The following is a 26953-nucleotide window of genomic DNA, read 5'->3' as shown; positions in this document are numbered from 1 at the left end:
TCATTTTTTTTTACAGCAGACAGCCGTTCCCCTCTCATGCAGGTACTGTGTACCTCCGCTAAATCTTTTAAGGGTATGCAGTACCTGAACTGCATACTTACTTCGACCCCTGCCCTGTAAATGAAAACCGAGGATCTATTGTTTCTCAGTGTTAAAGTTCCTGAAATAAACAATTGAAAATATGTGTGAAAGTGATGCAAGAAAAATAACAGGTGAAACTAACAGATATAATTTAGTTAACTAATATTAATTTGCCTATTTAGTTTAAGAAGTATTGATAATCCTTAAACTATTTTACTGTATTCCGCATTAATTTCCTGTCCAGCAGGGGGCGGTAATGCACTAGTCCAGCTGGTCTAACACAAGAAGAAGAAGTGATTCGGCTCCCCAACCCGCCTGTTGGAGTAACGGACCGTAATGATGCCGGTGAACCTGAATGTTTTGTCGGAGGAGCGCGGCTGTTTAAGGTCGCTGTATTTATTTACCTGTAAATAAGTTTATTAGTTCCCTGATGAAGTTATTAGAGCCGCTTTTTGAGCTTTAGCGGATGTTCTAAGAAGCGGCGTTTTGTTCAGTTGCTGAACTCGCTGAAACAGCCGAGAAACAAAAATGGCGCCAGGAATCAGCAGCGGATTGAGACCGGGCTCGTCTGGTAATAAACACCCCCATGTTTTTACTCTGTCCCTCGTACAGAGGGTTTGGACTTTATGCTATTCAGAACCGATTCCTGGAGGTGCGAACTTTGTTGAAGTTTTAAATGTTACCGTATAGCTTTGTCTGTCACGTGTTAGCATTAGCATGTTAGCTGGTGCTAAGGCTATAAAGCTTTCCGGTGTTCTGATCACCGTCACTGTAGGAGGCGCTGTTGCATTTTAACACGATGCTAAATGCTAAAAATGTCAGCTTTCAAAAGGGCAGAGAACCAATGCAATAAATTACATTTAAGAAAAATCAGAAAAATGAAAAGTAACATCTGACCTCTAATGTTATGACTATTATGGATTAATAGACGGTCACAGAATATGATGCTGCTTATCATATACTGTAACTCATAGAAAATACTAAATATTTAATCCAAACTTTCTGCTAATTTTCTCCTTGATATAATAAAAAGTGAAAAAACAACATTAGTGGTCAGATAGTTACTTTTTATTCTTTGGAGGAAGAAGAAAATGAGCAGAAACTAATTTAGTAAAATATTTATTAAAGCTACAGTGTGATGACAATATATGATGAGCGCTATCATATTCTGGGATCATAGTTATGGCAAAGTGTTGTGTAAAACTGCAACATCGCCTCCTACTGTCACAATTTACGGCTTCCTTCACTTCCTCTGCTAGCGTCGCTAAAACTGCATAAAAGATTATGTAGTTTTGGTGTTTTAGACTATAATTCTAAAAAAAACACAGAAAGTCGACATCATTAACAACTTCTGCTTCTGTTCACTGATCAGGTTGAAATTCTGCCAGAGGAATAATCCACCTACATGGGAGAAACCCAGACGAAGCAGTGAGTGGAGGAAGGAAGTGACCATCCGAGAAACAAACATGGCGTCAGGAATCAGATGGAGGATGGACACTGGGAGGATCTGCTGGACTCATCTAGAGGTCAGTGAAGCAGCTGCTGGAGCGGCGGACCGAGAAGACGTCTCAAGGTAAGAGCTGCTGTGGTTGGTGATGCTAGAGCTGCTGATGAAGGCCAAAGCGTCTGGCTGTGCTGGTTTGTTTTCTCTGCTGAGAATCGATGAGCTGATGAGGATTCTGCTGTGGTCATGTGACCTGGATGTTTGGATGCAGCCGGTATGTTGGAATCTGAAGTTCAAGTTTGAACATTAGCTTTGATTTTGCAGTAAAAAGGAAATATAAATGGCTGCCAACTTCTCTATGTTTATGTATTTTATGAACTGAAATATATAAACATTAAGTGATTTAGTTTGGCTTTACTGACAAATGTAAATATTGAACTGAAGTTTCGGGATTAAAATAAGGACTTTCATTTAGATTTCAAAGATAAAAAACAGGAATTTTAAATCTTGTTTTTAAATTTACATCATCCTAATTTTTGATTGAAAGTAAATCTAAATACTTGAGAAACTGGTTTCCATACTTGTCAGTATCATCTACTGCAGTTATTAATGGGAAACAACATTTATTAATATTCTACAACCAATTGTTGGTGCCGGAAGAGTGCCCCATCTCTTGTAATTTCATCTTTTCTACGCCCCATCTCTTGTAATTTCATCTTTTCTACGCCCCATCTAATGTAATTTCATCTTTTCTACACGACGACTGTTAGAGGAGAGATTCAAACACGGTGGAGACATCTGCTGAAGGTCAGAGGTCAAAGAGGTAATGTTCAAGCTGTAGTGTATTCTAAATCTGAGTTTTAGAATATAACCTTGTAACTGTAGCACTCTGACTTTTATTTTGAAGCTAGTCGGTTACTTTCTTCATGTCTTTGACTCATATTTATATAAACTTATACATTGTAGAGAAGAGATTTAGTTTCTGTAAGTACATTTTAAATATTGTTCCTTGTTCTTTTTCTTGGGTGAAAGCAGTAAATGTTTATTGTCACAGCCTGGCGAAGTCTGTAGCTTCATAGTGTTAGCATGAATAAGTTGAACATGTCTAGTTTGTCTTCTAATCTAAAACACATCATTAAATCCAAGTGATTGACATTTTTATGAGGTTAGTTTCAAATCCATGTTGTGGCCGTCAGATCTACAGTCTTTAAGCTGAATATTCTAATTATTTTTTATATTAAAACATTTAGAATATGTACTCTAATGGAATAACTAACTTCCACCTCAGTATAGTTTCCCTGCATTAGCTTAAGAATCTGATATTTACTCGTTTTTAAGCAGTTATGAAAGAAAATGTGATGACGAAAAGTTTAATAAATAAATATTGATTTTTTTCTTCTGACACCTGCATTAGTAAAACAAGGTCCAGTCCATTACCCATCAGAGAAGTTGAGGGTAATTAAAGTACTTCAGGAGGATCACACTTTGTTCTCTTAGCTATGGCACCTTTCTTCCTGCAGGGGGCGTCGTTTGAACTACTACTGGAAATAACTCCATGTTCTCCTAGAGCAGTGTTTTTCAACCTTTTTTGAGTCAAGGTACATTATTTTAATTGAAAAAATCCTGAGGCACCACCAACCAAAAATGTAAACAAAGATACTATGCAGCCGCCTCTATTACATATATAGTCATTCTTATCAAAGTCTCTTGAATAGGAATCACACACAAAATGTATTTTTATCACATTTTACATTTCTTATTTCAAATTGCACTTAACATGTCCACTTCAAAAATACCCTTGAACAGTGTCACAACACTGTGGTGTTAAATTTAAAGAAGTTGTAGAAAACTTCAAAGTGTTTTACAAACTAATCCACAAGCATCTTATAGCCAGAATACAGAAAATAATTCTTATTCTGAAAGAAGCAATAATATTTGGGAAACATTTCACTTCATATTCACTGTTACAATATGAAGAGTTGCATGTACAAAATGTCAATATCTGTATATTTTACCCACCTGGTGTGAAACCTGTACATGTTTGGATGAAAACAGCTGATTTCCTGGCAGAAACTGAAGACAAAGCTCTTCCTCAACATCTCAGTCTCTCTGGTTTTAGTTTTTATAGTAACCAGGCTGGAGAAGCTCACTTCACACAGACATGTTGTGGGAAATGGACTAATGCTCTTTCCAACTACTGTGAGCTTCTCTGTCTTTTCCATCACTGTCTTTCTAGATTCAATGCTCTCTCCGCTACCTGTAACATTCATGCATCACTAATTCTCTTGTTTTAATGTAAAATGCTCTGTACCTACTGCCATCTAGTGGTAAGAAAATTACATGATTACGCCGCTAGTCACTGCTACAGCAGATACTCGAAGATGGCATTATTTGCAGATAATTAATTCAGTTTCAAAAAAATCTTTTAAGACCAAATACCGTATTTTCCAGACTATAGAGCGCACCATACTAGCACCTTAGTTTTTTTTTTTTTTGGGGGGGGGGATGGAAGCTGCTCTCGGTTTTCCATAAGGACCCAGCAGAGGGATGCGTCCTAATAAATCTGCTGTAAGGACGAAGCACTCCGTCTCCAAAGCCGAACCATGGGTTCGTTCACACCGAGCTTAAGTGCAGCGGCTCTATTTCCCTCCTGTAGTGCCAGATCGACAGCCCTCAACTTAAAAGCTGCATATCGTGCATGTCGTGCCTGCTGCTAGCATGTGGTTGTTCTAAATGAAAGTTAGCACGTTCTTCTTTTGATTTACAATTTTGACTTCTGATAATTCACTTCCTGCTAGAGAGCCCCCTGGTGGTTGAAGAAAAATCCACAGAAAAGCTACACCAGGCTACAATCCGCATGGTTTAAAGTTTAGAAAAAAGTAGCATCTTATAGTCCAGAAAATACGGTACCGTAGGTGAAATTGAATAATTTCCACGGCACACCTGACGATCACTCACGGCACACCAGTGTGCCACGGAACAGTGGTTGAAAAACACTGGTTTAGAGATCATCCACTGACTCCCGTCTTTCTGTTTAGCCTTGTGTTTTTAATCTTTTTAAAAATGTTTTTAACCCTTTCTGTGTTTTTATCCATCTTTCAGTGTTTTACATCAGAAATCCACAAAAGTATGGTTTAGTACCTGGAACTGGACACTAATGGCCATCTGAAGGAGTTTATTTAAAGTTGCCACATCAAGCCTTTCAGACAGACACACGAAAGCAAAACACATTGATAGATTTGTGAATGAACATGATGTTTCACATAAAATAACTTTTCTCTTTTCTTCAGAGGAAGCTCTAGAAAATGGAGGAAGTGCGATACCTGGGTGAGCTGGCATCCCACCCAATATGACGGCCATCAAAATGTTGCCCTACAAGTTTAAAGGTACGGTGTCACATTTGTAGATTTGTCTGGTAATGAATAATTTTGAGCTAATGGTTGAGAATTAAATGTTTAGTAATTTTCAGCATGAATACTAAATGTTATATGGACTAAAAAGAAGTGGAGGTGCTGATCATTAGCTCTTGTCGAGATGAAGACTTTGAAATCATCATATGGACTTAAACTGGTTGTCCATTTGCTGGCGTGGAGCAATGTTCCACGCAGATTGCTCCATGCCGGAAAACCAAGGTAGGATAAGTTTGCTGCCTAGTGTAACTGGTCCTCAGTTCATAGAACACTGGAGTTCAAGGAAATGGAAACAACGGAGGTCAAGATGTTCTACACTTATTGCCCCACACAGGAAAACCAAGGTAGGATAAGTTTGCTACCTAGTGTAATTGGTCATCAGTTCATAGAAGACTGGAGTTCAAGGAAATGGAAACAACGGAGGTCAAAATGTTCTACGCATTTTGTCCCACACAGAAAAACCAAGGTAGGCTATCTGAAAGGAAGGTGTTCTGATCTCTGGTGCAGCAATCAAAACAAATCTGGTCATTGGGGGGAAATTCAACAAAACCCAAACAAATTAATAAAACAAACATTGAAAAGCAAACATTGAGTTAACCTTGTTTAGCTTCCACAGTCATGGCCAAAAGTTTTGAGAATGATTCAAAGGTAAATTTTTACAAAGTCTACTGCTTCAGTTTTTATAATGGCAATTTGCATAAACTCCAGAATGTTATAAAGAGTGATCAGCTTAACAGCAGTTAATTGCAAAGTCAATATTTGCCTAGAAAATTTATCCCCCAAAACACATTTCAACTTCATTGCAGCCTTAAAAGGACCAGCTAACATCGTTTCAGTGATTGCTCCATTAACACATGTGTGGGTGTTGATGAGGACAAGGCTGGAGATCAATCTGTCATGATTAATTAAGAATGACACCACTGGACTCTTTGAAAAGAGGCTGGTTCTTGGCATTATTATTTCTCTTCTGTGGACCATGGTTATCTCTGAAGAAAAACCTGCAGTCATCATTGCACTGCACAAAAATGGCCTAACAGGGAAGAGCAGCTAGAAAGATTCACCTCAGTCAACAATCTATCGCATCATCAAGAACTTCAAGGAGAGAGGTTGTTGCCAAAAAGGCTCCAGGGCACCCAAGAAAGACCAGCAAGCGCCAGGACCGTCTCTTAAGTGTTTCAGCTGTGGGATCAGGCTACCAGCAGTGCAGAGCTTGCTCAGGAATGGCAGCAGGGAGGTGTGGGTGCATCTGCATGCACTGTGAGGCGGAGACTCTTGGAGCAAGGCCTGGTCTCAAGGAGGGCAGCAAAGAAGCCACTTCTCTCCAGGAAAAACATCAGGGACAGACTGATATTCTGCAAAAGGTACAGGGAGTGGATTGCTGAGGACTGGGCTAAAGTCATTTTCTCTGATGAATCCCCTTTCCGATTGTTTGTTTCATCTGAAAAACAGCTTGTTGGGAGAAGACGAGGTGAGCGCCACCACCAGTCTTGTCTCATGCCAACTGTAAAACATCCTGAAACCATTCATGTTGCTTCTCAGCCCAGGGAGTCGGCTCTCTCACAGTCTGGCCTAAAAACACAGCCATGAATAAAGAATGGTAGCAGAATGTCCTCCGAGAGAGAGAAACTTCTCCCAACCGTCCAAGAGCAGTTTGGTGATGAACAAAGCCTTTTCCAGCATGATGGAGCACCTGGCCATAAAGCAAAGGTGATAACTAACTGGCTCAGGGAACAAAACAGAGATTTTGGGTCCATGGCCTGGAAACTCCCCAGATCTTAATCCCATTGAAAACTTGTGGTCAATCATCAAGAGACGGGTGGACAAACAAAAACCTTTTGACAAAATTCAAGCATTGATTGTGAGAGAATGGATGGCTTTCGGTCAGGATTTGGTCCAAAAGGTGATTGACAGCATGCCAGGGAGAATTGCAGAGGTCCTGAAGAAGAAGAGGGGTCAACACTGCAAATACTGACTTGCTGCATTAACTCATTCTAACTGTCAATAAAAGCTTTTGTTACTCATAATATGATTGTATTTCTGTATGTGATGAAAACATCTGACATGAAGACCAGAGGGCAGCAGATCATGTGAAAATATAATATTTGTGTCATTCTCAAAACTTTTGGCCATGACTGTATGCCAACGTATTCTAGCGTCAAATGTTAGGCTATAATATAAAAAATATTAATATATTGATTTCTAATCTTTTGTTTAGCTTTGGAAAAGTCATTTATTTGCACTTAAAAATGTGTGGGTATTGTTCATGGTATCATCTAATCTTTAATTCACCTTCAAAGTTTTAAGTCCTGTTGAGGAACTAAAAAATTGATTGGGCTTAATCTAAATATTTCTGTTTGCCAGAAACAGAAATATTAAAGGTATGAGCCTCTATTCCAGAACAGCATTACCTCTTCTGCAGCCATCAAGAACAGCAGGCTGTTAATCACCCAGAGATTAAGTCCAGGTGACGGAAGGGAAACACCTAAAACATGGAGGACAGGAGGGCCTGGAATTGAGAAACACTGCTGTTTGCCAATTTTGAAAGTTTTTATAAATGAAAGTCAGCCTGTCACAATAATAAGTCAATTAATTATGTGAGCCATTAAAATTAGTTCAATTTCCATTTGCACTCTTGTTCTTATTTAGACCTTATGGTTTTATTGATCTTTGAGGATGTACTTGCATTATAATGCCGATATCAGTTGAAAATCGTTAATGACAATATTATTACTACAATTTCTTGGGCAGTTTATCAAACAGAATGTGTTACAACAAGCCTAATTGAAGGACACTTGCAAAATAAAAACTCATTCAAGGATTTGATTATAAAAAGAAAATGTAGATTTATTAAAAGCAAAAAGCAACAACTCCAATCACCACGACTGTTCACATCACTTTTAAAATTTTACAGGAGTAAATATAGATGATCTTGATTAGCATATGGAGGGATTACATGCTAAATAATGAAAAAAGGAGAACAGTCTCTGCAGGAGGAAGCGTTGACGTTCTGTTCCACTGCAACCTTATAAGGACTTCCTGCCCACTTTAAAGTCCTTTACACTCCAATCGTCTCTTTGGATACAGATTGTGGAAAGCTCCTATGTCCATGATTCCCTCTCTTGCTTGACCAATTTCCTCCAATGTGTTCAGCAGTTGTAGATGTGAAGAGTTTGTTGCTCACTGCAGATGTAAACTAGACAATCTAAATTTAATCGACGCTGCTTCCAAATAGTGGTTTCGTGTCCTTGGAGTCATTCTCTGCTGTTGTGGAGATAGTGGAGAGTTTTGGCCCGATATCATCTCAGATGCTAAGGAGTTATTTCAGTTAAAACAACAAAAAAAAAATCTGTTTAGGTCCAATATCAGCATCTTTTCTTTTCTACAAAAGATTTTAGCAAAATTATGCCCTTAAAGTAAACTCGGCTCATCTTTGCTTTATAATCAATCATTTTAAGTTTTAATAATGAAAAAGATTAATAAATTCTTCTAATTTCTGACCATTAATATGTTTAATCCAGTCAAAGCGCACAAACATCATTACTGAAGGTGTAATCTGGATCTGACAAACCGTTAACATTAGATTTCAGTACAGCCTTTGACAGTTTTGTAAGCACTGGTATCTCTGCGTCTAACAGTTAGCCAATTTTAGCCAATGTCTGGTTTATTTTCATACCATCCTGCTGATGGCATTGTAATAATAGAAAGTGAAACAAAATGATATCTGACCAGGTACAAAAAAACAATATAAAACAGAAAAAATCTGAAACTTTATGCTAGTGAAGATATAGTGGAAAATAAACATATGTAAGGAAGTACAACAGAAACGTGAGGTTTTAAAACCAATATAGAAAACATTAGAGGTTGCATGGAATACAACATCCGAACTCGAAGAAACAAAACTCAAAGGAAGTTCTGCCAGCAAGTAGAGGCCACTGTTACTATGGGTTTTCAGCTGGGTAACTGTATATAAGGCAATAAATGGGGAAAAAACAATAAGCCACAGGTCATATCCAGTCTTCATTTCATTTAAAGTGATATTAATTGAATACTGTGAGACAATTTCAGGAGCAAAATAATTTTTTGGGAAGAGCTGAATGTTGTAGGTAAAATTCCTTTGTATTTTTATATATTTTCTTTTTGCATGATGGAGCTTATCGTTTCATCAGATGGAAACGCCTTGTGTTGAAAATTTGGCCATATCTTAACTTTACAGGCCTAAAAACAAGATCCAACCTTAACAGCAATCCAGATCCATTTTTGTTCAAGTGGACCCCAGATGCTCTGAGCTCTTCGTCTGGCTGCAGGGATGAATCTCTTGTTTCCAGTGTCCTGCTGATGGTATTTGAACCTCTGCAGAATTTATTTGGTGTTCTTTAACTATGTGTTCTTGCCCATTGTGGTGGAGACATTTGAATGAAGGAAATTGATTTTGTCCTTTAGAAATTAGTAGTTGTGATGCAGAGTTTATGTGCTTCATTGGGTGACAGATTTATCTGAGTGTTGCCTCTTATTCTGGTGATCCTATTTTTGCATATCGCAGTGCTGCCTTGGTTTCCTCATTCTCTTGGCATTTAATTTCCTCCAGCATCTTGGCCTTCTCCTGGTCTCCTTTTTCCTTAATCTTCTCTATCATGAAGTCCAAATGAACCAAAGTTGACACTGAGTCAACTTTCAGGGCGATCTCTTCCAGTCTGATAACATGACTGTAGGCCTCATCCAGCAGCATCAACCACTCTGTTGTCAGTTTGATGGTTTCCTCTTCAAGGTTTTCCAAAAGACTCTCTTTGGTCCCACATTCTGCTTTATTCTGTTCATATTTCTCCTTCACATCCTGCAGGGTCTTCTGAACTTTTCTGGTCTTTGTCACATAACTCCAGTTTTCTTTGACATGATCTGATGCAGGACATTTGTTGGTACAAACTGTGCAGCGACCCCACTTTATGACCTGACAGTATTCTGGTTTCCGGGCCATTGTACATCCAGGATAGTGACAGTTCTCCTCACAGACAGAACAAGTGACAGCTCCCTCATAAAACACCAACCACCACATTCCTCCTTTGATTGGTTCTTTGTCTTTGTAGGGCTCATCAACTTCTATCATGAACTCCTTATTCTCCTTCATCTCATCTTCATGTTTATTCAAATCCTCTTTGATCTGTTTGATTTCTGTCTGCTTCTGTTCAGTCAGTCTGATTCTCTCCTGCAGGTTTTGGATGCAGGCAGACAGTCTGATCCGTTCATTGAGAACCTCTACAGTTATCATCAGTGGTTGAGGTTCAATTTTATCCAGAAAGTCTGTGAACCCTTTGCAGCCTTTAAGTGATGTTTCGTTGGCACGTACCAGGAACACTCTGTCCTTTGTTCTGTCTTCATGCTGGCAGTTATTGAAGAGAAAGTAGCTAAACTCATTGGTAGAGGATTTAATATTTGTAGCTTCAAGAGCTTGAAGAACATTTTTAGGTGTTCTTCCATTTGAGTGAGTGACCAGAGCTACAATTTTTTCCTCGATGTCTTTTCCAAACTGAGACATCACTGAGTCAAAGATGTACTTCAGTCGGTCACTCAGTCTGTTGTCGGTTGCCTTCATCACCAAACCCACGGCATGAATCTCATGAACTCCATCTTCTGATCGGAACAAGTCAAACAACCTGTGACTGACTATGACATCATATTCAATCCCTCTGGTGTCTCCAAATCCAGGCGTATCGATGATGGTCAGAGAGAACGGCAGAGTTTTACCTTCAAAACCAAAGATCTGATAGACGATCACGTCTGACGTCTGGCTTTCTGTCTGACTTCTTCCCTCTTCTTCTACAATCTGAAACCAAAAGTCCTCCTCAAACTTCACTCCCAGAGTGTAATTGACTAGAACGTTGACCAGAGTAGATTTTCCTGCTCCTGTTTCACCAACTAGTAAGATGGTTTTATTTGATTGGTTGTCTTTTTTGTTCCCTAAAGTAATTTTGTTCAAACTTTCAACCTTTTCTTTTTTGTTTTCAGTTGGTAGACTGCCGGAGGTCCTGAAGAGATCATAGTCTTGGTGAAGATATCTTTCAAAGTCAGATCATTTGTCCTGTAAAAAAGGAGTGTTGTTGGATTATATTCACTTTTAATAGTTTGTTTCAAAGTTGGTAAAATAAGCATGGTTTGATAATCTGTTAGAAACAGGTCTGTCCTAAAATGTGTGTGTGTGTATATATATATATCTCTATATATATACACACACACACATTTTAGACCGACTTAATTATAATCGGATTTACAAATTTAGACCACTGCATGTTGTTTACGTACGGAAATTTCGCACATGTGTACAATGCTGGAGGGCAAAAAGACTGTTCTTTAACATGTGATACTTAGCCGCGTCGCAGAATAATTCCTTTAACTCAATCAAACTTAGACATGTAGATTTTATTAATTTTGTGCTGTGCTTAACAGCACAGGGAGAAAAAGTTAAAGTGCAACTCAAAACCACGTCTTTCTCGCTCTCTGTATCAGCGTTTCTGTTTGGCTAACTTGCTGTTACCGTCTCTTACTCTGCAGTTGTGCAGTCACAATGTCTGGGATCATGAGCGCCCCCAGCAATGAGGCATGAGACCTGACTGCCTCACCTTGAATCTGTTCTCTGCTGTTTCTGATCGCTCCTCAGCACACGAAACACGTTACACACACAGTTGGTAGTTAAAAACGGTACATTAAATACATAAGCTAAATTATGGAAAATCTGTTCATACATTAAATGTTTTTAACCATTTTATTGGTGATGTACAGACAGAAGGAGCATGCTCTCATAGAGTGGCAACCGGTGCAGTTAGCGAGAGGTTGCGTAGTCGGTGAGGCTCAGCTCGCTGCTGCCTCACCGGCTTTGCTTCCAAGCATTTGAATGGGAAAATGCAAAAATTCAGCAGTTTTGAAGAAAAATAATCAGATTTGGTTAAATTAAATGAAAAAATAGGTACTTTATAGTACAAACCACAGGGTGAAAATATCTTTATAAATTTTATTATATATTATTTTTCCATGATTTGCCTCCCCTGACCGCACGTCACTGATATGTATATATACTGTATTTTTTGGACTATAAGCCGTTACTTTTTTCCTACACTTTGAACCATGAGGCTTATAGCCCGGTGCGGCTTTTCTGTGGGTTTTTCTTCAACCACCAGGGGGCTCTTTAGCAGGAAGTAAATAATTGGAAATCAAAGAAAAAAGTGCTGATTTTCATTTACAACAAGCACATGCTAGCAGCAGGCATGACAGAGAAATGTTTTCAAACTCATATGCAGCTTTTAAGTTGAAGAGCATTGATCTGGCAGTACAGGAGGGAAACGGAGCCGCTGCATTTAAACTCGGTGTGAACGAAACCATGGTTTGGCATTGAAGACTCAGGGCCGCGTCCTTCATAGCAGATTTGTTAAGGACGCGGCGACGACACCAGCAGCTTATAGTCCAGTGCGCTTTATAGTCCTGTAAAATTTACCCAAGTGGACCAAGTTAATATCACCCCTCTATTAATATCAAAAAAGCACATTGGTCCTTGAAGTAACTTGAGAAAGTAATGTTTATTGAAAGTTAATTAATGAAAATCAGATATTGCTTTTGAAATGTAGTACAACAGAATTATTTTAGAAATCAAATCAATGAAACAGGCCTGGAGAAAAAATTATGGCATCTCTACAAAACAAATAATCATAAGAACATGTTAAACTAAGTCACACGGCAGCTCGTCAGCCTATTTAATGAATGACAAGAAGCCAAGGAGAGTTGTCCCAGTAGGACAATTATGGACATACTGATTGATGTAAACATGTAAATACTGTAGTGACAATCATACAAAAAAAAATTAATTTCTCTCCCGGTGCTACATAGATATCTTTATATTCTTTTTGGGTAAATTTTTTTTCACTCTATTCATTTTTCTGAAGTGTCCTTATCAATGATGTCATCACATTCACTGTTGAAATGTTAGTCATGACATCCAGTTAATCAGTTTTGTGAATCTACCATTTTTTCCCCTCACAGCAATTTTGCCATGAAAGTTCATGGCAAAATTATGCTGAAGTTGCAAGTAGACAAGTCAAAATGTTTGGTTCTAGCGTGTTTTAACCCACACAATTTTGTACATCATCCCAAGGTATCAGTCTCTTTGAAGTGTGTGGTTAAGTTAAATTTTTCTTGGGGATCTACCTACATCAGTGGGAAGTCTGTTTACGCGGAGCATTTACGGAGGAGTGCTTTAGCAACCTCCACCAGTATGAAGAAGGATTTTCCTAAAGACATCGTGTGATTTAGGGGTTAGTTACTTCTCTCAATGTAAACAAGGGACACAGCAAAGCTTTTACCTTTTCATTCTGTTTACAGCTAGAGCAATCCCAAATAGAGAACTTAGCATTGTTTTTGCCAACTAATTTCTCTATTTTCGGGCTTTTGTATTCTATTTTGGCAAATTAGTCCCTGCATTTTTGTTCCACTAATCCGCCCCACAAAGTTCAAATATCACCTGTGCGAATATGTCACCTATCACCATTTGTTGGAGTGACAAATATTGGCTGGTAAAATGGTGTTTTTGAATTTGAAATTATTCAAATTCAGTTGAATGTTGAGGATAAATTTCTTGTGGTAGGATTTTTATCAAAGCCAGTCAACACCTATTGTTGACTGGCTTTGAAAATCTGGGTTAAATAAGGTAATTAAATGTGAGACTTTTTATGACTAAGATTTTACAGTACTCTAAACCATGTTGTTCCTTGTGGATGTGGTCCCAGCTGCATTAAGTTCTTCTATCTATGGTGATGATCCTCACCTTATAACATGATTGATGTACCTTATTTTGGTGAATAGATTTTTGCATATCCTAGTGCCGCTTTGGTTCCCTTATTCGCTTGACTTTTTATTTTTTGCAGTTTCTTGACCTTCTCCTGAAGACTCAGGAGATTCTCCTGGCCTCCTTTTTCCTTAATCTTTTCTATCATGAAGTCCAAATGAACCAAAGTTGACACTGAGTCGACTTTCAGGGCGATCTCTTCCAGTCTGATAACATGACTGTAGGCCTCATCCAGCAGCATCGACCACTCTGTTGTCAGTTTGATGGTTTCCTCTTCAAGGTTTTCCAAACGACTAGACTTTTCCTCACATTCTGCTTTGTCATCATCATGTTTCTGCTTTGCTTTCTCCAGGGTCTTCTGAACTTTTCTCGTCTTAGTCACATACCTCCAGTTGTCTTTGACGTGAGCCGATGCAGGACATTTGTTGGTACAAACTGTGCAGCGACCCCACTTTATGACCTGACAGAGTGCTGGATACCAGGCCATTGTGCATCTAGGATAGTGGCAGTTCTCCTCACAGACAGAACAAGTGACAGCTCCCTCATAAAACACCAACCACCACATTCCTCCTTTGATTGGTTCTTTGTCTTTGTAGGGCTCATCAACTTCTATCGTGAACTCCTTATTCTCCTTCATCTCATCTTCATGTTTATTCAAATCCTCTTTGATCTGCCTGATTTCTTTCTGTTTCAGTTCAGTTAGCTTGATTTTCTCCTGCAGGTTCTGGATGCAGGCTGTCAGTCTGATCCGTTCATTGAGAACCTCTACAGTTATCATCAGTGGTTGAGGTTCAGTTTTTTCCAGAAAGTCTGTGAACCCTTTGCAGCCTTTAAGTGATGTTTCGTTGGCACGTACCAGGAACACTCTGTCCTTTGTTCTGTCTTCATGCTGGCAGTTATTGAAGAGAAAGTAGCTAAACTCATTGGTAGAGGATTTAATATTTGTAGCTTCAAGAGCTTGAAGAGGATTTCTAGGTGTTCTTCCATTTGAGTGAGTGATGAGAGCCACAATGTTTTTCTGCATGTCGTTTCCAAACAGAGACATCACTGAGTCAAAGATGTACATCAATCTGTCACTCAGTCTGTTGTCGGTTGCCTTCATCACCAGACCCACTGCATGGATCTGATGAACTCCATCTTCTGATCGAAACAAGGCAAAGATTTTTTTACCAATGTTATCACATTTGATCTCCCTGGCATCTCCAAATCCTGGTGTATCGCTGACGGTCAGAGAGAACGGCAGAGTTTTACCTTCAAAACCAAAGATCTGATACATGATCACATCTGATGTCTGACTGTCCTCCTCCTCTACGATCTGAAACCAGACTTCATCCTCAAACTTCACTCCCATGCTGTAGTTGACCAGAGCGTTGATCAGAGTAGACTTCCCTGCTCCTGTTTCACCAACAAGCAGGATGGTTTTGTTTGATTGGTCCTCATTTTTGTCCCCTAAAGTGATTTTGACCAAATTTTCAACTTTTTCTTTTTTGTTTTCAGCTGGTAGACTGCCGGAGGTCCTGAAGAGATCATAGTCTTGGTGATGATGTCTTTCAAAGTCAGATCATTTGTCCTGTAAAAAAGGAGTGACTTGCTTAAATCACTTCTCATTTGTTGGATCATATTTACTAGTAACAGGTAGTTTTATTTAAAGTCTATAAAATGAAGTTTGATGATACTTTATATGCATTTAATTAGATATCGGTTTATTTTTGAACTTTTAAGGAATTACGTGCACAAACAGAAGGCCTCGAAAAGAGCCATATATGTAAAGCAAATAATAAAATGACAATTATTAATTTTATTTTGATTTAAACAAATTAGAACAGACACTTTCTTGTTGCAATGATTTCCTGTTATTCTTGACAATAGAGAAAAATTTGCTTATAAACCAAAATTTCCAGCGGTTGCTGTGGTAAGTCAGGGATTGCCATCCCCATTTCTTAAACTGGATTTTTTTAAATTAAATTGAACAAAGGTCTCAATTTTTTCCCCTTTTTAGATCACTAAACCTGAAAAGAAAACAACCTGAGTAATTACAAAAATGTCATTTTCATGATCTAAGTCATTAAGTGAAATAATTTATCCAAATCAATCTGAAACTGTTTGAAAAAGTAATTGTCCATCCTGTAAAATTGAGTTAATCTGAATACAGTGAAAAATACAGTGAAATACAGCCAGAAACTGTGGCCGGAGTCTCTGAAGTAGATACAGCTGAGAGTCTTGCATCTTACAAGTTATCAATTTGTAAGATGCATCAAGTTGATAACTTAAGTTTGCCCTCTTTTCTATTTCAACTGTGAGGCACGTCCAATGCTGTATGACTGAATTTATTTTTATTTAGTTCTTTTTACCATTTTTTATTACAATAATCTAAAGAGCATCTTTAGATTAAATAATCTTTCCAAATTGTTTAACTTTTAGGGTTGCTCTAATGATTAAAGTTATGACCATTGTCAAGTTATTTTCTATTGCATGAATGTCTTACAAATTTCACAGGTTTCAAACTCCTTTCCTCAATGGCCTATATCCTGCAACTTTTAGATGTCTGTGTTTCAGCATACCTGGCTGAAACACAGGCCTGTAAAACCTGACTTTGTCCTTAGCAGAGCTGTAGAATTTGACTGCATGCTATTGAGGCAGTTACACCATTTTATTTAAGTGTGTAAGACAAAGGACATGTCTAAAAGTCGCAGGACTCTAGTCCTTGAGGATTACAGTTTGAGACCACTGATCGAAGGCATTCTTTACTGGAGATTTTTCCATTAATTTAACTGTTGCTTCCTTTTACAATTGAACTCGTTCTGATCATTGACTTGTCATGTTCATTAATGATTTATTTTGCATTAAGCTATTGCATCAAGTTAATCTAATGATTCTCTAATCAGCTAATTTTGCCCAATCATTTGTTATTTTTTCTTAACTAGCTCATATTTTGGGAGATGCATGCTCTCTAAGTCCTAATAGCACAGCTTTTGAAAGGGCAACAACATCTTGACATGGTCTTCTGCAGTCAGGATTGATCCCTTTCTACGGGGGTGCATCATGACCACTGCAACTGCGGTTGGCCTGTAAAACCTGGCTTTGTGCTTGGGTAGCTGCATCCCTGCGCAGGGACAATGAAACACTGTAGCACAGCGGCAGTAGAGAAGAAAGGTAGTTGCCAAGAGACATGTAGAATTTGTAGACTTTAAGAAAAATATTGATTAAAGAATTTGTAGGATACAGAGCTAAAGCTGTTTTTGTTTACTGCTTTGTGACTGGCTTTGATTTCTCCTAATGTGTTTTATTGTCTAGCATTTTTGTGGGCATAGTTTACATGAAATTCAGTTGATGTCATTTAGTTTAATTTAAAGAGTATCTTAACAGTAAATAAATACACTGAACAAAATAATTTTATGGAGTACAACTTTTATTCATTAGCCCTTAAAACACGATGACCAAATACTACATATACTGCTTAATATTGAAATTACCCTTTAAACAAATCACAGCTGACAAAGTTGCAAAATATAAAGTCTTATGCATATAAAATACTTTTGAAAAACAGGTAACTTTTGTTTTATTAAATGTCTAAGCCAAAGTTGCTTTTAAAAAGCAAAAACCAGAGATGTTTAATGCAAAATTACATCACAACTAACAAATGGCTAAAGGAAGCAATTCAAAGGTATTTGACAGAATGTCTAATTTCTTATTCACGCCATCTGCTGACATATTCCAGGCATATCATATAAAATTAGATTTCATAAATTTATGAAATGCTACAAATCAGTCCCAAAATCAATCTATGGAAGATTTATGACACCAGGAAAAAGTCCATGCACTATTAAAGATTATTCTAGGTTATACATACTTGACAAAAACTGAACATGGTAAAAAAAGAAGATAAATACAATGGAAAAGAAAAACAATTACAACAGCGATACTTGGGACATTTATAGTAAAATATAACCTAGTGAACACGTGTAACATTTTGTAAAAGTTTAAAAAGTACAAATAAAATAGAATTAAAAATCTAGTTACTAAGAATTTGTCAGTCAATCCCCCCGTGTCAGTATGTATTTACATGTTGATAAATTGCACATGATGATGTTCTGATACATGAGTACATATAAATCTAGGTCAGCATGAGGAATTGTATGGGTCTTATTGCCTTTTGGACAAATGAGCTCCTGAAATGCTCAGTTCTTAAGTGGAAGGAGAGAAGTAATGTAATGTGCTGTGAACACTCTTCTAACACTCCAAGAGAATCTGGAGAGGGTGTCTGTTGTTCAAAGCTGCCTTCAATTTGTTCAAAATCCCTCTATGCTTCAGATCTTACTAGCACTGACCTCCTCCCTAGCACTGAGTTGACTCTTTTAATTATCTTGTTCAACAGCTTAGAGTTCTTCTCTGTGAGGCCGTTACCCCCAATATACTGCTGCATCATTTTCTAAGTAGTACTTTTTTCACTTAAATGTCTTAAATTAAATGACTATCCGGGTATCTTTGTCTGGTTCATGTTTGATCTGGTTCATTGCCGTGCCATTGCAGGGGGGGGGGGGGGAGCCGTCTAGATGAAACCCCCCCTCCAAAAACATGAATGCTGTATGCGCTAGGTTTTTACTTCAGAGTGGCCAACTTTCTGTTATTCCTCTGTCAATTTGATACAGTAGGGGCTTCCACACTTCCCATATCTGTGTCCTCTGTCACTTTTATCAGCAGTTAAAACTGTTTAATCCGTTGTTAACATGTGGTAACCTGTTTTCCAAGCTGCTTTTAAACGCAACATGAGCGCTACGATGCTCGCGTGCGGCAGTGAAGGAGACCTGCTGCTGTGCAGAGCTACGCAGGTGTGTTAGAATCATGGCAGCAAATCAGCAAAACGCAAAGAACTTTTCGCAGTTTTCCCCCAAACTAACAGACTGTTTAGTAAAGCTGTTTGATGCAGGCAGTTAGCTAAAAGATGACTAGCTAATATCAATACAGCACCTTAAGCTTAACTAGTAGCCTGTAGGCTACAGGTGTTGTTTATGTTCAGCTACGTACATTCATTTTGCCCCCAAAAAGCTTGACACCCCCACCCCCACCCCATTCTTACAAGATGGGGGGAGTCTAAGAATCCGACCCCGGCCCCCCACAAACACGCCTCATTCAACCAGACAGCCATTTCTAATCCATAGGGGGGCCCCAGAAAATGTTTGGAAACCACTGAATTAGACAAAGAAAAATAAACAGAAATAAACATCAAAGGGTAAAAAATTTTTTACTTTTATTTACCTGAAAAGTATCTGCATTCTGAGGCCCTGTACACTCTGAAACAAGCATGGTATATTTTCCAAATGATTAAGACAAAATCTGTGTCCACACAACCTGATGCTGCACCACAGAAAATGGTATAGTAGATATGCTGGGCCAATCAGTAGCGCTGTAGCACTGACAGAGAATGACACCAAAACACTGAACTGCAGTGTTGCCAGATAGGACAGTTTTCCGCTGTATTGGGCACAACTTATTCATTTTGACTTTTGGCAGGGGCTGAGAGTTGGTCCAGTTTTGTTTGTTTTGGTTTGGAATTGGACTGGAAAATATCAGATCTGATAACCATGATTCCAATATCCATATGGAAACATGAAAGCAGCAAATTTATCCGCTGTGGAACTCCATTTTAAAAATGATCATTTCTGGTGTTCCAAGATGGATAATCCATGTGGATGCACAACCTAAAGAACTGAAACTTTTTGTGGATGCACATAAAAATGTCTTTGTGGGGATGGGGTCTGATTCTCTGGTACTGTTTCACAGGAATTAAAAGAAAGCACTGTCACCAGTTGTAAAATAATTTGTGTATAGGCAGAGCTCCTGACCTTTAAGCTCATAAGATGTTTGTATAGATATGAACACTAATTAAATTAATCATGCCTACCTAATACTCCCATCTATACATGTTGCAAAATAAATGTTTTTAATGTCTGTATTTCAAGAATATACTGAGTCTTGTCCTTTTCCAGCAGCTTTGTGTTCATGCTAAAGCTGCTCTGGCTTCTCCATCCATCAGAATTTTAATCTCGTCCAGTTTCTGAACTTTCTTTGTGTCTCCTTTCTCCTTCATCTTCTCAATCAGAAAGTCGACATGACGAAAGGTGTAAACTGAATTCACATTCAGAGCGATCTCCTCCAGCCTGACGATATGCTTGTAGGCCTCATCAAGAAACTGTGTCTTCTGTGTTTGAAGCTCTTTCAGATGATCTGAACAGCTGTTCAAGCTGTTCAGAGTTTCTGATTTCTCCTTTTCATACATCTGTTTTACCACTAGACTTGGCTTTTGAACTCTTCTTGTTTTCGTCTCATAGGTCCAGTTTTCCTTCACATGAGCCGATGCAGGACATTTACCAGTACAGACGGTGCAATGACCTTTTCTAATGATTTCACATTCTGCAGGATTTGAGCCCCTCGTACAGGGATAGTGACAGTTCTCCTCGCAGGCGGTACAACAGAGAGCTTTTTCCTTAGAGAACCAACCTCCACTTCTAATTTGCATCTTCGCTTGAAAAACCTCATCTATTTCGACCATGACCTCTCGATTCTTCTTATCCTCAGCTCTCTTCAGAGCTTCTTTAATCTGCTTGATTTCTGTCTCCTTCAGTTCAATCCTCTTAATTCTGTCTTCCAGATTCTGGACACAGGCCGTCAGTTTTCTGCGTTCCTTCAGAACTTTAGTTGTTGTCTTCAGTCTTAGAAAATCTGATTTTTCTAGAAAACCAGTGAATTCTCTGAAACCTCTCTCTGATATCTTGCTAAGATGTATCAAATATTCAGTATCTTCTGTTCTGTCATCCTCCTGGCGGTTGTTGAACAGGAAGTGAACAGCCTCATTTTCTTCATTTTTTGCACATTTAATTACTTTTTTCTGAAGAGCTTTAAGGACATTTTCCGGTTTTCGTCCATCTGAATGTGTGATCAGAGCAACAATCTTGTTCACAATATTTTTCCCAAAAGAGACATCACTGAATTTAGGATATAACACAGTCGATCACTCAGTCGGTTATCACTCGCCTTCATCACCAGACCCACTCCATTCATTTCAATAACTCCATGTTCTGATGCAAACAGCTCTAATAGTCTTTCACTGACTATGTCATCATGTTCAGGTCCTCTGGTATCTCCATATCCTGGAGTATCAATGATGGTCAGAGAGAACGGTAGAATCTGATCTTCAAAACCAAAGATCTGATACACTATCACATCTGATGTCTGACTTTGTGTCGGACTTATTTTCTTCTCATCCACAATCTGAAACCATATGTCATCCTCAAACTTCACTCCCATTGCGTAGTTGGCTAAAGCATTGACCAGAGAAGATTTTCCTGCCCCTGTTTCACCAACTAGTAATACGGTTCTGTTTGTCTTGTTTAAATTTTTCTCCCCAATCGTCAGTTTGGTCAGAGTCCCAATCATTTCTTTCTTTGGATCCACCTGGTAGATAGCAGGAGGTCCTGAACAGATCAGTGTGGTCTTAGAAATGATGTCCTTGAACCTGGTTGTCCCATTCCTGTAGGAAAAGTCAATGATTTATAAATTAAAAAAAAAAAATTCCAGTGTTCTACTAAAACAGTTTTAATTTTAACAAAACTAAAGGAATGCACTTTTTTTGGCAAATTAATTTACTTTAGGGTAAAAAATATGTACATTTATTACACTTTTACTTCTTAAATTATAACCTGGTGTGTATGGATACAGCAAGTATTCCATACACAGAAAGAATCCAAGACAAATTCAGAAATGTAAGTTGTCATAATGTGAAGTAACAGAGGGGATAAGTATTAAACACGGAGAAAAGGATGGTTGAAAAAGGTATGGAAAACTAAGACATGAACTGAAATGTCAGTGATCAGAATACCATCTTGCCTCTTGTTAATGTAAATTAATTTCATATTGTTCAGTATAAACTAATGGCCTATAAAAGTTGTCATTACCAAGGTGTCACAACGGAAACATCTAATAATGGGTGAAAGCAAAGAACTCTCAAACCTTTGCAAACTTATTGTTGCAAAATATTCTAATGGCATTGGTTACAGAAGGATTTCTAAAGGTGCTTTTCCACCTTTCAATTTGTGCACTATTAGCAATGTGTGATTCGTTTCTACCCCGTGTAGTGAGCTTTTCCATTATACACTCTGTTCCTTGCTATTGTGACCAGAACATGAGCAGCAGCAGCAGCTGTGGTCAACTTTTTGTTGATATTTGCAGCAACAATCAGGAATAGAGACCCTAGAAGTTCTGGTTCTGATGGACTAAAACAAACTCAAAGATATTTCATTTTGTCTCAGAAAACTCATAGCTGGCCCAAACATAATGGTAAAGACCCAGATCAGCTGATTATTTCATGATAAATATAATTACATTCTGGCACTTTACTATTTAGAATGGGCAGCCTTTTGGATTGAGGTAATGCAGTGACAAAACATAAACTAATAGCCATTCATAAACTTTATAATTTTTTTTAAGCAAAATTAAAAGTAAAATTCACATCACGTTATGTAATTCCAGTGTTTCACACTAATGCAAAACGGCAGCTCCATCAGAAAGCTGACCACAGCTGCACTGTTTGTCTCTTCATTACTGTCCGTGTTTTAGAGAGAAGAGCTTCTAGCAGCGTTGCTAATTCAGTCATTCTGTTGCAAAAGTTAACGTGTTCTTGCGCTGTTCATCATTAAACTCGTAATTAAACTCTTCAGCATTAAGCAACTCTTTGAATACATCTTTGAGAAAGCACCTGGTTGAAAACAAGATTTTTCTTAAGTCTGAAAAGTGCACAATTTTTGACAGCTTTAGACCTACAACTCCTGCATTAGCCTGCGCTAGCATAACTGCATCTGTCAAGTTACCTCAAGTTCAAATTTTTTAACAATTTGTAAAGTAGATTTTTACTTATTTTAACTCCATCCTCTCTTGCTTATTTGATTTAAGTATATTTGCCTTCCATGGACCCCCATCACACAAATGTTTTACAGGGGAAATGACAAATAGCAATACATGAAGCTTGATTTTAATTTGTGCAATAAGACAAAACACTGAGTTAGTTGTTCTGAAGAGTTTTCACTTTAAAGAAATTTGTTAAATAGCTGTGATGTTGGATTTTGTGTTGATACATTTATTAAATTTTATATATTGAGAAATGTTAAATGAAAACATTAGTTTATTAATAAAAAACAACACACAAAAAGTACCAAAAATTGGTAGCGTTAAGTACCAACACTGATTCTCAGGTACCGGATATTGCAGTGACGTGCGGTGAGATTCTTTGCTGGTGGGTCACTGACTTATGACTTAGACACCATCCATGTTATTGGACGTATAAAAATTTTGCGCATGCATACAACGCTGGAGGGCAAAGACTAATCTTTTACATGTCATCCATAGCTGCGTTAAATCAGTTAAACTTAGAAATGTAGATATTAATTTGGTGCTATGATCCACAGCAAAGGGAAAGAGCGAGAAAGCACTTCAGCCAAGCTACACGCAGACTCATTGCCATAGCAACTGACAACAATGCCACTTAATGTTTTAGGATTTAACATCAAAAAACATTCAAGAATTTTGCACACAGAACAGAACATTTAGTTTGTTGTAGGACGTTTTAGGCTTAATGTTTTATTAATAAATTATTGCTGTGGTAGATTAGCTACCGCTTTTACTTTGCTGAATTATTTAGACATATAAACGGTAGCCCACAAAACGCACATTTAATTAAAAAAACTAAATAAAAACATCTCATTGCTGTCTTACATTTATGTATCAATGAAATCCATGCGCCGCTAATTCTGCACAAAAATATCCGTTCATCCAAAGCCAAGTCTATCCTCGGCATGTCTTTTCTACTCCGTTTGAGAATCAAACTGTCCTGAAGTAAAACCTTCAGCTCCGGTGTTGGTCTAACTTTAGTTATCATCTCCTGCTTCAGTTGAAAATCCACTTTAGAAAACTGTTAAAGTGTAGAAATGTAGTCTTTCATGTTGAAGAGAGAAGAAAACAAATATATCGCTGTACTTTACTTATTTACTGTGTGGCTAGCTCCATGGCTAGCTCACTGTGTCTTACTCTGCAGTTGTGCAGTCACAATATCTGGGATCATGAGCGCCCCCAGCGGTGAGGCAAGAGAACTGCCTGCCTCACCTCGAGTCTGTTCTCTGCCGTTTCTGATCGCTCCTCCGCACACAAAACACGATACACACACAGTTAGTGACAAAAAACACTGTACATTATATACATAAGCTAAATTATGGAAAATCAGTCCATATATTAAATGTTTTTTCCATTTTATTGCCGGCGTACAGACAGGACGAACATGCTGTCATATAATGGCAGCCAGTGCAGTTAGCGAGAGGTTGCATAATTCCAGGTGAGGCTCAGCTGCTGCTGCCTCACCTGCTTCACTTTTGAGGATGTGAATAAGAAAATGCAAAAATCCAGCGATTTTGAAGAAAAACTAATCAGAATTGGTTAAGTAAAAAATAGGTACTTTATAGTACAAACCACAGGGTGAAAATAGCAATATAAATGATTTTATTATATATTATTTTAGTGGATGGTTCCATCAGACAAGCTGAGAACATCTTGTTTGATGGGTCACATGTGCTCACATCAGAATACGTTCCATGTTCTTATGAACTCTGGAAGAAGGTTCAGGGTTCCTGTGTGTGAATAGAACCGTCTGAAACATTCATTTGTACCTCTCTCTATTAACCTGATAAATGGCAGACTAGTGGGGCCTGGACAGAGTAACGGGAGGTCCTGACGATGACCAAGGGTAGCATGTAGAGGATGTATTGGGGCTGTGCTACTGATCTGACATTTGTGCTTTTATGTATTTTTTTACTTTTATTTTTATTTATTCATGGTTACTGTCCTTTTGGATTAATTTTTTATTGTTGTACTGCAGTTTTTTCCCCTGCTTCCAGGATACATTTCTCCTATTAGAGACTAACAAATTATCTATCTATATATCTAAGAAGTGGTTTTGAGATATACTTAAACGGGTTGTCCCTTTGCTGTGGAGGATAGCACTATATTAATAATGCCTACATTTCAAAGCTTCATTGAGTTAACAGAATTATTCTACCGATGCATGACGTCTATGCATGACATGCATCGTCTTTCATAAAAAGAATAGTCTTTTTGCCCTCCAGCGTTGTCCGCATGCACAAAATTTCCTTATGTAAACGATAACATGCAGATGGTCTATATTTGTAAATCGGATTATGATTAAGTCATTGCCTCACCAGCTATGAACCTCATCACACGTCACTGCTTCCCAGACATATTAGCTGCTCCGTCATAAGTTTGTCCTTTTAAACCATCCATTAGTACATTTAATCTCAGCAACACATCTTTAACAATTCCAGCAAGGCTTTTTTCTGTTGTTTTAGAAATGGGGTAAAACCAACAAAAACTCTTCATGAGGCTTCATGTCGCTATTGTCAGCCTGCTGATTTGCCAAAGCGTTGGATAATTGCGCATTTATAGTGCAGTCACAGAAACAGCATGACGATGTGTGTGACTATTTTTATGTGCTTTAAATTTTTTGAATGCTTTTTTCCTATTTTTAAATCCAGAAGTGAAGAGCAACAAAACATTGAAAGTCACTGCTCTGCTTGCATGGACCATTAGCCTCCAGCTAGCAGTGGTGGGAGGAACTGTCCTTCTGCTACAGTTACAGGTGTAAAATGTACAAAATAGCTCGAGTGCGTCCTGCCTGCCCTGACACACAACTAAAATCCAGTCAATGAGTAAAAGTTTTAACCAGCTTTGACTGGCCAAGAGGAAATACTCAACCTGACTATCTGAGCTTTTGTAAGAAAATAAATTTGATAAATACAAAGATGCAGTTGATAAAATTGAAAGGGAATTGAGACAGATAAAGATAGATATAAAGGATAAAACTACATGGAGAATGAATAGAGAACATTGTAGTTTTTATTCTTTAGGAATGCTCTGTTAGGACTTCCGGTTGGAATGCATGAGGAGTAGACGCACCCTTGGACTGCTGCTACATTTGTGCTTTTTATACCTTTTTTGAACCCCATCTCCTTTATAAAGATACAATTTTTTCTTTGTTGCTGTTGTTAATATTTATTTCAAACTTACTTCGTCATGTCCAAGGCCAAAGGAAAATCCTCTGAATGAGAAAGAGATGCACCGCCGGCTACTGCTAGCATAACAATCACGGACATTAGCTCGCTCCTTGGCAGTCATAAAGAGTCTGCGGAGTTCAAGTTGTCTTTTGAGTCTCTGAACTCCACACTGGACAGCATCAACTCTACTATGACAGATCACGGTCAGCGTATTTGCTCATTGGAAGATAATGCAACTGCTAATGACGCGCGCTTGCTGCAGGTGGAGAAGGTGTGTGCTAATCTTCAAAAAGAAAATGAGACGCTGAGAGCTAAAGTGGTGGATCTGGAGGGGCGCAGCAGGCGCCAAAACATTCGCATTGTCGGCTTACCAGAAGATATAGAAGGTCCCCGGCCATCCTCGTTTTTCTCAAAGCTTTTGACTGAAGTTTTTGGTAAAGACACGCTCCCCTTCCCCTCCTGAAATAGATCGAGCGCACCGCACCCAAGCCCGCCCCGGGATCCCGTCCTCGCCCTGTCACCCTGCGCTTCCATAGATTCCAAGAGAAAGACCTGATTATCTGCGAAGCCCGTAAGAGGGGCGCACTGTCTTATCAGGGGCATAGGATCCGCTTCTATGATGACTACAGTCCAGAGGTTGTGAAACAGCGCGGCGAGTACAGTGGTGCCATGACTGAACTGTACAAACGGGGATACAGGCCGACGTTGCTATTTCCTGCGAAGTTGCGCATCACACTCCCAAACGGAGATAAGAAGTGGCTCCCGTCGGCCGCAGATGCGGCTAAATTAGTCCAGGATTTGGGTCAGGATTTTAAAAAAAATGCTGTCATGAAACCTGGTATAAGCAATGTGAGATCTGTCCAGGTACACGCAGAAAACGTAACAAAGGCCTGAGAAATAACAGTAAACCTTGTATAATGATTTAATGATGATTATGGTTTGTAACAGGTTTAAAATAATAATAATACACATGCCAATGAAGAAATGTCTGTAATGTATGATCGAAAATATATGTTCTGTACTTTTAATCAGCTGACTGTTATAATGTCATATGGAAATTGAGGTTTGAACAACTTGATTGTTG

The 26953-nt window shown here is 38.4% G+C and overlaps 1 protein-coding gene and 1 pseudogene across 2 annotated transcripts in view; both read right to left on the bottom strand.

Moving 5' to 3' along the window:
- Positions 1–7753: 7753 nt before the first annotated feature.
- Positions 7754–26953, bottom strand: part of LOC145554217 (uncharacterized) — a 31089-nt pseudogene continuing 11889 nt past the window's right edge. Inside the window, exon 3 of the transcript XR_014090250.1 lies at positions 7754–11008. The product of XR_014090250.1 is annotated as an uncharacterized LOC145554217 (transcript). The remainder of the gene's footprint in view (positions 11009–26953) is intronic.
- On the bottom strand, positions 11017–15320 carry LOC103460265 (uncharacterized; the record flags this gene model as incomplete). The annotated part of the gene is made up of 1 exon (XM_008402373.2): positions 11017–15320. A coding segment is annotated over one exon (1560 nt), but the record flags the coding sequence as incomplete, so codon positions are not given.

The sequence above is a fragment of the Poecilia reticulata genome, chromosome 12, assembly GCF_904066995.2.
Source record: "Poecilia reticulata chromosome 12, P_reticulata-male-v2, whole genome shotgun sequence".
NCBI lineage: Eukaryota > Metazoa > Chordata > Actinopteri > Cyprinodontiformes > Poeciliidae > Poecilia > Poecilia reticulata.
Note: the sequence above shows the minus strand (reverse complement) of the source record. Positions and strands in the feature narration are given on the sequence as shown.